Source organism: Nematolebias whitei, chromosome 8, assembly GCF_014905685.2.
Source record: "Nematolebias whitei isolate Nwh7 chromosome 8, NemWhi1, whole genome shotgun sequence".
In the NCBI taxonomy this organism is placed as follows: Eukaryota; Metazoa; Chordata; class Actinopteri; order Cyprinodontiformes; family Rivulidae; genus Nematolebias; species Nematolebias whitei.
The window spans coordinates 10,413,518-10,426,894 of NC_056505.1; the positions used below are offsets into that span (position 1 = coordinate 10,413,518).

Below are 13,377 nucleotides of genomic sequence, written 5' to 3' on the forward strand. Positions count from 1 at the left end.
TATATATATATATATATATATATATATATATATATAGTAACTTAGTCTGAAATGTTTAATATAACAAATCCAAATCTAGATGAAATATATAGGTGGCAGATGTGCCTCACCGTTTGGCAACAAACTGGTCAGTTTTGTCTCTGTCACCTTTAATTAATGCATAATAAACAATTATTAATGATCTATAAAGTGTTTATAGAGGAATATCTATGAACTATTTATTAGTCATCTATAAGGAGAGCCTTATTGTAAAGTGGTACCAAAATATATCTGTGCTTGGTATGATGGTATTACATTGTTTAGTTGACTTGTAACATTTTGTCACTAAAAATGTATTATTTATTTTATACCTCCACTTTTGAACGAATAAATATGAAGCATTGAGTAAAAGATAAAAGCAACCCTGGCAGTCTGCACTTCCGCAGAAAAATCCTGTTAATAATGATTTTATATATAAAAAAAATAAAAAAAATAAAACTATTTGTTTTTACATTGTCACCCATATTACCACAGAACATTTTTTTTTATACTTTTCACCCCTCAATAGTCTTAAACAATAATCCATGATGTTTACCAGACAGTTGTGCTTCAGAAAACAAAACACAACCACAGTTTAATGTTTTGAAATATAAAATTTCTAAATGCAATCAGAAAACAGCACTGACACGATTAATGGAGCTGATACTTTGTATGTTATATAATTTAGAACAGCTCAAACCCGTTTATCTAAAGGGAGTAAAGTGAAAACATATCGCTCCATTTTAACGAGTTACAACTTTATTTTAAAGGTTGAGGCAGCTCAACAGTGATCTGGAGCACTGGCTTGTGAACACAAAACTGTAGTGCATCACTCAAACTATACAAAATGAATTACAGGAGGAGGAAAGTGGAAAAAAACCTCAGGCTTCAAGGGCCTTAAAATCAGAAAGTCACTTTACAACGTAGACTTAGCATGGCCCTCGTCTTAGCGTCGGCACTTAGGTTGGACAAAGAAAAGTGAATGACAGAAATGGGGAAAATGTGGCGGTTTATCTATATATATAAAAAAAAAAAATTCTGAGCAAAATAAACTGTAACAAATAGAAAAAAAGCATAACTACAAACGGGCTCAATCATACATGTTGCAGTGCTTCCAAAACACAATCTGCTTGTAGAGTGGCGTTGTTCTGAAGAAGTGGGGACAAGCTAAGAAAATTCATCTTTTTCATTTTTAGGAATCCAGACCTCTTCACGTCCATTTTTTCCCACTGTAAACATAAACTCTCTGTATGTGCTTTCGATGTGTGAAAAGATTCAAATGAGCCGCAACATGTTTGTTTCCTCTGCTGCTGCCTCGAGAGCATCGCTTTCCACATGTTCACATCTGGATTTGATGTTTCAGCAGAAAGCAGGACAGGAAAGGCACTTCAAAGCAGGGATGTCCCCTTGATTTCCTGACTGTTCCGTCCTAATCCCTAAAAAATGAAAAGGTCTGGCTGACTCCTGTAAAGTTTTCAGTCCTTCTTCTAAGTGAACAAGGGGCATCTGAAAGACAATAATATATTGTGGGTCATTAATAAAGTTAATTAAAAGTTAACGACCGGATCAAAAGTAAATGCAAATTACAAATCGTAAAGGGTAAAAAGATTTGAGAGACTTACACAAAACATAAAACATCTTTTGGGTTGTGTAGCATTGTGCTAACCCTCAATAGAAACTTCTGGAACCATGTGTCCATTCAGTGTCGTTTCCACTGATATTTCCTAAAATGCAGTCAAGACATTAAATATGAAAAGTTTGATGTAAATTTACAACAGATGGAGGAACTATGAAACTTGAACAAAAAGTCAAATAAATTACGATTGTCTTCAAACTCTCAAGTCAGGAAGTATTTGCATTCTTTTAACATCTTAACTCTCCGTCAATCTGGTTTCAGGAAGCAACACAGCACTGCATCGTTGAAGGTTTTCAATAATGTTGTTGAAGCATTGGATGCTAAGGATTAATGTGCTGCACTTTATTTAGACCTGTCTAACGTTTATGACACCATGGATCATGACATCTTGTGTCATAAGCTCTCAGAAATTTGTTTCTTAGATCACACCATTGGTTGGTTCTCTAACTATCTCAGCTCTGAGGCATTGTGTTCAACATAACTGTACTTCTTCCAGTTATCCAATGGTGTACCACAAGGTTCAGACTTAGGACCCACCCTCTTCACAATCTACATACTGTAGGTAATGTAGGTCAGATCATTCCTGATGCATTCTTACATTTCTATGCCGACGACAGTTGCTTATTGTCGAACTAAAACAATTGCTAATGTTTTCCAGCTTTTGCAATCTGCTTTTGACATTATCCAGTCAGATTTGTTCCGTCCCAAACTTGTGCTAAATGCTGACAAAATCAAAAGGATGTTTTTTTCAAACAGGAAGCCAGTTCCAGTAGTCCTTCCTTCTATTTTATCTTCAAATGGTGTCCCCATTGGGTTTGTCAGTTCCTACAAATATATGGGTATCTTGGCCGATTCACATCTCTCTGTTAAGCTCCATGTTGAAAACTTTGTATAGAAACTGAAAGTAAAACTGGGTTTATTTGTCAGAAAAAGATCCTGTTTAACTCTGAATGCTATGAAACACCTTGTAACTGTGACTTTCCTCCCCTCCACTGACTACAGTGACATTATTTGCATGAACGCCCATAGCACCTTGCAGATTCAATTCAATTCAAAAATACTTCATTAATCCCAAAGGGAAATTAAGTGTTGTCGTAGCTCATCATCCTGGTTTCATTCGAGTTGTTATAAATGCTGATAGCTGTGGGCAGGAAGGATCTGCTGCAGTGAAGCTGAAGAATCTGGCCACAGATACTGATCCATCCAACTGGATCCAGCTTGCTGTCTGATCCAGTGGGCTTCTTGGTCCTCCTGTGGAGCAGGACTGCCCGAATTCCTCCATTAGTGATGGTCACTCCTCCCAGCAGCCTGCCGAGCTCCTCGTCACCACGGACAGACAGCTGAAGGTGCCCATTGTCACGAGCTAAGTTTCCCACCAGCTCCAGGATCTCGGCGGTCAGGTACTTGAGCACAGCCGCCAGGTTGACGGGAATTCATCCACGGTGCCTCCTTTTCAACTCATTTGGGATTTGGGACTGTAGCTGAGGTATGTGAGCTTTTGAGATGTTAATCAGCTGCTCCTGGTTGTTAAAAAGCACCTTGTTGCCATGGTTACGCATCATAACAAATGCCCAAAAGTAAAAAGCCTTCAGTAAAATTCCTTCCAGCTGCACAGCATCTGATAGCAGAGGAAATAATCATGCAAAAAAGTGATAAAGCGATTTACATCCAGAAAAAAGAGGAATTAAAGTTTTCCAAAGCAATAAATCAGGATGAATTTAACAAAGCTGCTCCAACATGCAGCCATCCCGAGCAGTGCAGTTCTAGAACACATTCTAGAACAGATGTTGGACGCCGTCTATCACGGTGCGCTAAGATTCACAACTGGCTGTAACTACTGTACCCATCATTGCACCCTGTATTCACTGGTTAACTGGTCATCATTAACTTCACGCAGAATCTCCCACTGGTACATTTTCATCTTTAAAATTATTTCTTGGTCTGTTGCCTTCATACATCTCCTACATGTCACTGCGTGAGTTCAGCTACAGTGTGCTCTCTCAGGACATTATTACATGCAGTGTTCCCTCAGCGAGGACTGAACTGGGCAAAAGGGCCTTCTCCTACTCTGCTCCTGTTTCCTGGAATATCTTGCAAAAATATCTGAAGACCTTGACCTCTCTGAGTGGCTTCAAACATCTGCTAAGTTCATGGCAAAAACCAATGCAGACATGTTCCTGTTTTTTTATATAGTTTCTTCTATTATTTTTCAATTTATATGTTTTTTTTATGATTGTCTACTGTTGTCATCATTCTTTGTTAAAACAGGTCTCTCTTGTAAATGAGTCCTCGGTGCTCAACGGGACTAACCTGTATAAAGACAGGTTGAATTGATTGTTTTTTTTAATTATATTTATCCGCCCTTATTTCTGTCCTTTTGCCTCTATTACAGAATATAAATCGACTTCCATATGATCAATAAAACCAGAGCCTAAAAATGATTTAAAGAATGATTTTAAAGACTCCTTTTTTAATAAATTGATTTACCACTGAGTCCAGCTGTACTGACTCCACAGGGAGCGGTGAGTGACATGATGGATCACAAACTTCTGACTTTGGTTCCTCTGATGACACATTCACCTGATCTGCTCCGTCACTCTATAGGAAGGAAGAGACAGAGTTAATCTAACACGAAATACTGATTTATATAACCCATCCTGTGTAAACAGAAAATGTGGTTAAATACGGCACATATTTGATTTAAAATAGACACAACTTACAGTAAGCACGTCCTCTGCAGCAACAGCAGCAGAGACTGCAGGAGTCCCAGGTATAGACTCTGTCTGGGTTATAACGTTGCCACTCATGGCCATGGTTCCCTAAACGTCACAGAAGAACTAAACTGAAGAAGAGTTCCTATAGCTTTGACTGGTCTTGAGGAGATTGCAATGAGTACCTTAAAAGCAGCTCAACTTGAATAAAATGTTATGTCTTACAAAAGAAAGCTGTTGCTCTTTGGACAGAGCAACAGATTTAGAGTTCCTGTTCAGGAAGTTCCCACCTGCTGGATGACAGAAGAGGTCGTGATCGCATCATCAATGCCTGACGCAGATTCTGAGACAACATCGTCAGAGACCAGTGATTCTGCAACAACCTGAATGAAAACATGAGGAGGAGGTTCCCATTTTCAGGATACTGGATTTAAAACCGAAGGTGCAACAGAGTGACAAACAAATAAAAGACATCCACTTTATTATTTTGTGTAAATATGAGAAGAAAACATTGTACCTCTCCGGCTTCATTAAAATTGACCTCAGCTTTTCCAACCAGAGGCTCCAGGATGGTATCCTTCACCTAATGATGACAAGACGTTGGTCATGCCACCATTTAAGTAAAGGCACATAAAAACTTAATTTTTCCTTTTAGAATTTTAAAATTTAACTCATTAAAGAGTGCCCTAATTAAGAACTTTATGGTGTTTTTCTTGATGGAGTCAGAGACATTTCTCACCTCTGGTATCTCCAAAGCCTGGACAGCAGCATCCTGATATAAACAAATAAAATAAAAAGAACACAGAATTTATTTGTATGAATAAATACGTATTTTTAATGAAATTAGTCTTGGACTCAAAGGTGCTGCTTGTCACAGTTAAACAGAAAAACACACACAGACTGGTCATCACAGCATGGAAAGTACACGATGTACATGACTCGTATTGAATATTCTTTAGTATTGCACATTGCTCTTAGCAAAAATAAACCAGAAAATGTAATTTAAAGTGGTTTAGTTTGCAGTGAGGGACTTTAAACCATCTGCTTGAGGGCATAAATGCATACTTTGCAGAGAGTACATTATGTGACAGATTGACCACTATTCTTTGAGCTTGCCTAAGAAACACCTTGTTCACGTATTGACTGAACAGGCTGGAATTCAGTGTTTCCCATCACCTTCATGACCATGATAACCAGTCTGGTTTTTAGTACAGTCAGGTTCATATCACGCTGACATCTCATTTCTGATTGAACTCGATTAAACTGATATTAAAAAAATGTAAGAATATCCAATAAATCACACAGGAACCATCATAAACTGAAAACACTATAAGCAATGAAGCATATTTTACCCCTGCAGATGTTCCAGGCTCAGCACAAACTGCAGCTTCGTCTTCTTTAGCCGACACGTCTGCTTCCACTTTCCCCTCTCCCTCCTGAGCTGAACTCACTGACTCAGTCCTCGGCTCGGGTTTTGGTGTCTCTGTGACCACCTCGGTTTCAGTTTCTGCAGAAACTTGTTTACTGAAGTCTTCTGCTGCTGGTTCTTTAGTGGCTTCATTTTCAGTCTCTGCTACGGAGAAATCTGTGACATCCTCCTCCACTTCCACCCTAACCTCAGTCTCGGCTTCCTTCTCCATCTCTGGCTCACAGACCTCAGGTGTCTGCACAAGCGAAATCAGCACAGGACATATTAAAACCAAGTCCAACATGAGTCCAGAGGACAAAACAAACATGGCGACATGAATTGCAAAAGTTTATTCTTCACAGATGTGTTTAAGTTACATGTAATTAACCAGCAGGACACTATCTCTACCTGTTCAGCCTCCGTTTCTGTTGCAATGGCTTCCACCGTCTGAGTCTGTGGATGGACAGAGAGCATACTTATTACTAAATTATTTTAATAGAATCAATAAATGCATAGAAAAATCAAGAACTGGGTGATGTTTAATAATAAATATATAACTATATGAAATCAAATGCCTGCATTTATTCATGAAATTTTGGTCTGTGTTTGTGGGTGTGTATTACTTTATCTGTACTGTTAGCAAAATATATCATGATGCATTGAACAGATTTTAATGAAACTCTCGGAAAGTAATTGCTGGATGTGCATCTGTAGAAAAATGTTTGTTGCATGTGCACAAAATAAAAATGCAAGCTTGTTTTACTTCAGTCACTGCAGGAAGCCCTCCTGGAGCCTCATGTGGACATTCAACCTGTGAAGAATAGAGGGTGATGAGTTTATTCTCAATCCAGCTAATTAACTAGCAAATGTGTACATCCCATTTAAAAATTAAAAATAAAACAAACTCTGTGACACATTTAGAAAATAGCTATCCCGTGCTCTGCAAATCTCATGTTTTCTGAGATTTTAAATGTCAAGTTTCAGGAGCTGCACACACAGGACTCTTAATAATGTGCCCAGAGCTAAACAAGCTTCTTATAGCCGACAGTTTGTCAGACAAACTTTAGCTGTGACGGTCTGAAGGCATTTCACAGAAATAATAATAGTTTAAAAAAAAAAACTTAGCAAGAGCCTTAACAGCTTTTCTGTGTTCATAAACAGAAGTGTGTGCAAAAATTAGATCATAAATTTGGACTTGTATTTTTGCAGCTTTGAAAAACTTGAGACTTTGTTGAGTGTGTGAAGTTGGAGGAGGGCAGGAACATTCTGCATCGCAGAAATCTTGCAACCAGTTGCATAAAGGCAAAGAACGACTCCCCCTTTTCAGCCTTTTTCAAGTCAAACCTTCATTTGTTCCATCAAGCCTTTTAAAGCCTGACTGGTCACTGGGGAGGCCCCCACGGTGCAGCCAAGTGTACTGAGCCGTAATGGCAACCGTTAGAAGAAGCAGCTAAATATTGCAAATCTTCATTAATTATTTATCCTAGCTTGTGCTATTTTCTCCTCAATGTAGGACAAGTCTAATCTGTGCAGATTCTACTGTTCGACATAGCTGAAATCATCTGAATCCACCTCCAGCCTGTAAAGAGCAAAGATGGGGGTATTTTAAGGATTTTCTGAACCTGAGCAAAGTATTTATCCCACAAATTTGCACGACATTAAAAAAAAAAGGTTTATGTAGAAAGGGATGCATGAAGGAAATCAATGAGGTCTGCACAGGCGTTGCCCCAAAATAAAGTTTTCCGTTTATGTCTAAAAGCCTGCCTAATAAATAGCTACGTCCACTTTTCCTGACTCGGTTTTCTTCTGTCACCCCCAGCAAGGAACCTCTGGCAAAAGCCACAGCATAAGGCCACATAAAACTGGACCCGGTCCATCTCCCACAGAAACTGTATAAAGGTTTTGAGTCTAAATCTAAACTTCTAAATGTTGCACAAGGTAATTACAGAAGCTTCAAAAAGCCATGCACCACTCTCATACTTCTACACATTGAAATATGTGAGCACACATGTATGGCAAGCCATTTGAGTGTTTATTTGTGCCTTGTGATGACCATTACTGCAAGAAAAGCGAATTATGCAACCAAACTGCACATACCTACAATTTTTTTGCAGTTTGGCTTTAACAGAAAATTTTCTTTTCTCCTCAAAACAAGAGAACAATGGCACAAATTAATTACTAGCTTTTGATGTGATATTATTACTGTTATTATTATTAACCGTTATTGTCAAATCCCATTGAGATCACAGATCTATTTTGCAAAGGAGGCCTGACCTTGGCAGCCTAACATATATATAATTATAAAATGACTTCTTGACACTAGAATTTATAATAAAGTTATGGCACGTCAAAGAAGACTACAAAACAAAATGTATCAGTGTAACTTAAGATACGCAAAATTGATAGTGACAATTTATATTACACACTCATTCAGTGGCAGCATCCAAACAAAAAAATTATGATGTACTAAAACAATCTTGAAAACCTTTTTTTGTAGTACAGTAACAAAATAAATATATTTCCCCCAACAAGGTAAATAACCTATTCAGAAAGTATCAAGAAAAGAAACACATAAAAAAAGGTATTGTTTTTAAATTTGGTGATAATGCATGTGTCTATCACTCTCTGTAACTCAGCAGTGAGCAGAAAAATTCTTTATCATAAATATTAAAATATGTTAACTTTTTTATTTTGCTTTGTGGAATATTATGTTCCCCATGGTCAGGGTGAAGCAGTTTTAGTGTTTGTTACAGGTGCGTTGGTGCTACATGGAAATACACACAACTAAACAGAAGGAATTGCACCAGAAAACAAGTTATACACTAAAAGAAGCATCTATTGGAGATACTTTTTTAAACTTTTCTGGTGGATTTTAAGGTGGATGACTGTAACAACAATCAAATAATTAAATGCATTTGAATTCATCGGTGCAAAGATGCAATAAACTGATGCATTTAATCCCAAAAATGCTTTGACACACTGCTGCTCTATACTGATCTAATCTTATCACATATATGCACATTTATGAAACAACAAAAATCAGTTCACCTTTGAAACTCCAATGAAAATGATTGGGGCAACCGAAAAATTAACGTTTTATCAAAAGAAGCAAAAAGAATTTAGAAAAAGAAGTCATTTAGGAAAGTTTGTCGACTAATATTTTGCACCCATGCCACTTACCTCAGTTACTGGCACAGTTTGGGGCACAATAAATTGGGCTTCCTGTCTTAAATCGGCTTGACCTGTAGAGGGCCCCACTGGTGGAGTCCATTCAACTGGGGGCTCTTCAGAGAGGCGGACTCGGGCTTCAATCTCAAAGTCTGCAGGGGCTCCAACCTCAACTTCAGCATGGGAGTCAGCCTTCACCTCTGCAGGAGCCTGCTCCAAAAGCTCTACATTTGGTTTTGCCACTTCTACATGAACTGGTTCTTTCACAATCAACTCTGGTTCCTTGGGGATCTGCTCAACTGGGGCAGGAACAGGACCAGTATGTGGGGTCTTTCTCGGTGCAGCAGTTTTCGCTGCTTTCTTGGGAGCTGTTGGGGGTGTACTTGCTGCAATCCCAGGTCCTGATTTGATTGGTGGATTAGCTGCATGCTGATCCTCAAGAGCTCTCCTCAGGGCCTGCTGCAAGGCAAGGAGGTAAAAATGCAAACAACACCCGAGTCAATAAATGCTGCTTCATCATTAGATTAAATGGCACTATTTGACTTATGACTTATGATTTATTATTTTCATGAATTATTGGTAGAGGTAACCACTTCTGGAGGCAAATTTGATGTTTAAAAAAACATGAAAAGTTTGAAAGGCAGTATCTAATATCTATTTATAATATCTACCTGTATATATTTTTGTTGTTATCTACCTGGATGAAACCTTTTTTCTCTATCTAATATCATTTTCAGTTTTAAAGGGATAGTTCAAATTCTGTTATGTTTTGAGCAGTTACTATCTTACCTGTTGTAGATAGCTTTTTGGACAACTTCAAATGAAACTATGACCTGTAATTTTGATCAGACTGGTGAGCTAAGAGCTAATCAGATGTGGATCGTTGCCATCTTAAAACAAATAAAAATTTCAAAGCCGTGTTCCAATACATGGGAATACTATTTAATAAGCCTTTACAAAACCTTTAACTTTGCATTACATGGTTAGTCAAGACAAATTTTTGTGATAATGTTGCATGAAGTGTCCCAGATTGCACCAGAAGTGCTACATACTGTAAGTGTCTGTTATTTCAAGGTCAAGGTTTTCTTTATTGTCATTTGCATCTCATGTGGTACATGTAGTGGAACAAAATTGTGTACACAGGGTCCCAGTTACATCCAACAAAAGTATAAATTGTAAAAGAAAAACATTAATAAGATCTAAGATATGAACTAAGAAATATGCTGAACATTTAATAGTGCAACACAAAATGCAAAATACTTACACTTGCACATGCACTTGCAAATATCCATGCATGCAAAACAGACTAGTGCAAATATTTGGAATAAATAATAATAAAATAAACCTTTTTTTTGAACCACTATGAGACTTTTAAGAGTGGAACTGGTTTTGTGCAGCAATAACACACTTCAAACCAACCACTAGCTTTTCAGTCCAGTTTGAAATTAGCGCTATTTCTCCAAACTGAGGTTCTACAGCAGGTAAGATATTTATTGTTTTAAACCTTTCCACAAAGCCCCTCTTGAAAAGGTCTGAACTATTTATATAAGTGTATGTTAAAGATGATAAAACCTTAGCCTGATGTGAGTTTAGGAGGTTTAAGCACAACCGAGGCTCTTTTTAAAGCTCAGGTACTGACGTTGTTGACACTGTAGTTCATAGCACACCCATGTCTGCAGGAATACCAGGGATGCCATCCCAGCCAGGTTCAACATATTTTTCAGCTCTGAACAAAACCACCTCAAGCTTTAAAATGGAGGTTTTAGGAAGGCAGACCACTGAAGGGAGGGGGAACAACTGGGAGTGGGCCCAACAAAGCTAGTCAGATAATGGATGCTAATTAGTTGAATCAGAGCAGTCCTGACAGGTCTGGTGAAGCGGGCACAGAAACTGTGCTAGTCAGCAGCACTGATGGGTGCCCCGCGGGCCAGACAGTGGGTCTAATCACTTCATGATCAGGTTATAATCACTCCCCAAAAATGCTTTTGTTAGGCTGGCAGCCAGTTAAAGACATGGCTAAAACCAGCACTGTAAGCCAAAAGCGCATGTGGGTGTGTAGGTGTGTCTATGCCTGTCCAGCCAGCTACAGTCAAAACAACGCCATCAACCCCCCCACCAACATTAACAATAACTTCAGTCTGATTAGCAGAGTAATAGATCAGTCATACGTGATGTAAAACGAAGAAAATAGCACTAAGTTTGAAGTTGTGCCTGGCTCACCTCATCTCGCAGTGCTCATATCTGTGGGGAGAACTGGTGATAACGCAAAGCTGCAAATGACTTAAGGAGCTATTTACGTCTGCCGGTGCCAGACTCGGAGAATGAGAGCGCTTGTGCAGAATCAAATTTGGCAAAACAAATCCAAGACATTCCTACAGTCAACACATTACCAAATACAGCCGTGAAGTGGTGAGAGCTGCCGGCCAGCAGAGGCTCAGGAATTGGGGGATGTTGGAGGTACACATAAACTCTGTGCTCAGACTGATGCAGGAGCAGGCTTCTGGAAATTAACTGTAAAATTACTCAGCGGGTTAAAATAAAGCGCTACTGAAAAACAGATATTAGAGAGCAGTTTGGGGATGTAGCGTAACCTTTGACCTCACAGATGTTTTTCAAAGGCCCATCACCTCTCCTGCCCATTGAGTGTGCAAGAGGGGGATTCTTTATGCTGACTGAGAGGAACTGAAAGAAAACAGAACCTTCATGAGTTACCGATTCAAAATAAATGTTAAACAAATAACCAGCAGCTTGACTGCGTTGGTTATTTGTTTGGTTGCCGGCATCAAATATATCATTGTCCAGACTTTAATTTTGTGTCTCTAAATGATTAGACACAACGTGTTCTTATTTTCATCTGCTTTCTGTTGCTTAATGTTTACATCACACGTATGTGCTCAAAAGTATTTGCAATATCTTCAACAATGATTGTTTTTAGCATTTTTTTAAATTATTTTCATTGAGTAATTTTGCATTTTGTGAGAGAAATTTTGTAATTGATGCACAGTTTAAAAGAAAAAACACTTCAAAGGATTATATTGAGAATGAAGCTGTGAGGGAGAGGAAGAAAACAGTTGCTGCCAAAACTCACCACCCTCCTCATGCGACGCTTGTTCTTCTTCCTCTTGCTGGGCATCTTGTTTTGTGCTGCTGGGAACTCCAAAGAGCAAAGAAAGCCAGGCAGAAAGGCAGGGGAGCTTTATAAAGCCCCCCCCCCAGTCTCTCTGATACCTTTGCACCGAGCCTATGGGAGGACTGGGATGTGAAATGGGGGCGTAGAGAAGGAGAGCGACAGGGCGCGTGCACGAGAGCTGCGTCACATGTTGGTTTGTGCGTCTCTCAGACTCCAGTTGTGGGTTGTTATGTAAGAACTCCATCAAAGCTCAGAGAGAACAGAGAGGTCTGAGGGCCGCCTTGGAATATTTTCATTTTTCTGCTCATAGAAAATACTTTGAATCTGTATCAGATCTTAAAAAAAAGAAAAATTAACATCAATTGACTTTTTCCTGGAGGAAAAAAATAAGAACAAACATGGAAAACAATGTGGGTCTCTCCATCAGCTGTTTTGAATGAATTAAAATCATGAAAAAGACAAAGAAAGAAAAATTGCTTTTAAATTTACAGTAACTTACCGGCAGCTGCCAGAAAAATACTGTAAAACTATTTATAGAATCAGGACTGTTTTTGTATTTTCAGCTTTCAACTGTATTTTAATTATAAAGTATTGTTGTTGCTTTATAACAGTTAACCCTTCATCCATCCGTTTACTGATTATTGAACATGCATCAGGATATATTGTTATTTTTTCATTTGCAGTGGCATTTAGCAATTTGCAGTATACTGTTTTTGCATTTAATTGAATTATCCATCCATCCATCCATTTTCTTTACCCGTTTATTCCATTTTGGGTCACGGGGGTCGCTGGTGCCCATGTCCAGCAGTCACTGTGCGAGGGGCGGGGTACACCCTGGACGGGTCGCAAGTCCATCACAGGGACACATAGAGACAAATGAGACAAACAACCATTCACTCTCTCACTCACACCTAGGGACAATTTAGAGTTACCAATCAGCCTAACATGCATGTTTTTGGTCTGTGGGAGGAAACCGAATGACCCGGAGAAAACCCATGCATGCACGGAGAGAACATGCAAACTCCACCCAGAAAGGCCCCTGGACGGGGGTTTGAACCAAGGACCTGCTCGCTGAGAGGCAGCAGCTCTACCAGTTGCGCCACCGTGCTGCCCATTTAATTGAATTACTGTGTTCTAATTATTGTGACTGGATTTTACTTTAAACTGATAAGATTGTGTTTTCATTCACAGCTGTAATGTTTCTGTTAATATAATTCATGTTGCTTACCACAACTTGTCGTTTAAGGCAGTTACATACATACATATATATATATGTATATATATATATATATATATATATATATAT

General features: G+C 38.7%; 1 protein-coding gene and 1 long non-coding RNA gene across 2 annotated transcripts; both read right to left on the bottom strand.

The window, feature by feature from the left end:
* Positions 1–1,026: 1,026 nt before the first annotated feature.
* On the bottom strand, positions 1,027–4,243 carry LOC119413219. Its single transcript, XR_005186953.1, has 3 exons — positions 4,142–4,243; positions 1,641–1,742; positions 1,027–1,524 (listed from the first exon to the last, which is right to left on the bottom strand). It is a non-coding gene; the product is annotated as an uncharacterized LOC119413219 (long non-coding RNA).
* Positions 4,244–4,247: 4 nt separating this feature from the next.
* On the bottom strand, positions 4,248–12,084 carry si:dkey-164f24.2 (fibrous sheath CABYR-binding protein). The gene is made up of 10 exons (XM_037680033.1): positions 12,030–12,084; positions 8,954–9,400; positions 6,537–6,584; positions 6,182–6,226; positions 5,718–6,029; positions 5,105–5,137; positions 4,883–4,948; positions 4,656–4,748; positions 4,371–4,473; positions 4,248–4,252 (listed from the first exon to the last, which is right to left on the bottom strand). The coding sequence occupies exons 1-10, from the start codon at positions 12,072–12,074 to the stop codon at positions 4,248–4,250; spliced, it is 1,197 nt and encodes a 398-aa protein (XP_037535961.1). The 5' UTR covers positions 12,075–12,084.
* Positions 12,085–13,377: the final 1,293 nt, after the last annotated feature.

Coding starts and splice junctions, on each gene's coding strand:
- si:dkey-164f24.2 (XM_037680033.1), bottom strand. CDS start 12,074: ATGCCCAGCAAGAGGAAGAAGAACAAGCGTCGCATGAGGAGGGTG. Junction 4,949..5,104: donor AGGCTTTGGAGATACCAGAG/GTGAGAAATGTC, acceptor TGTCATCATTAG/GTGAAGGATACCATCCTGGA. Junction 4,474..4,655: donor CCTCTTCTGTCATCCAGCAG/GTGGGAACTTCC, acceptor TGTGACGTTTAG/GGAACCATGGCCATGAGTGG.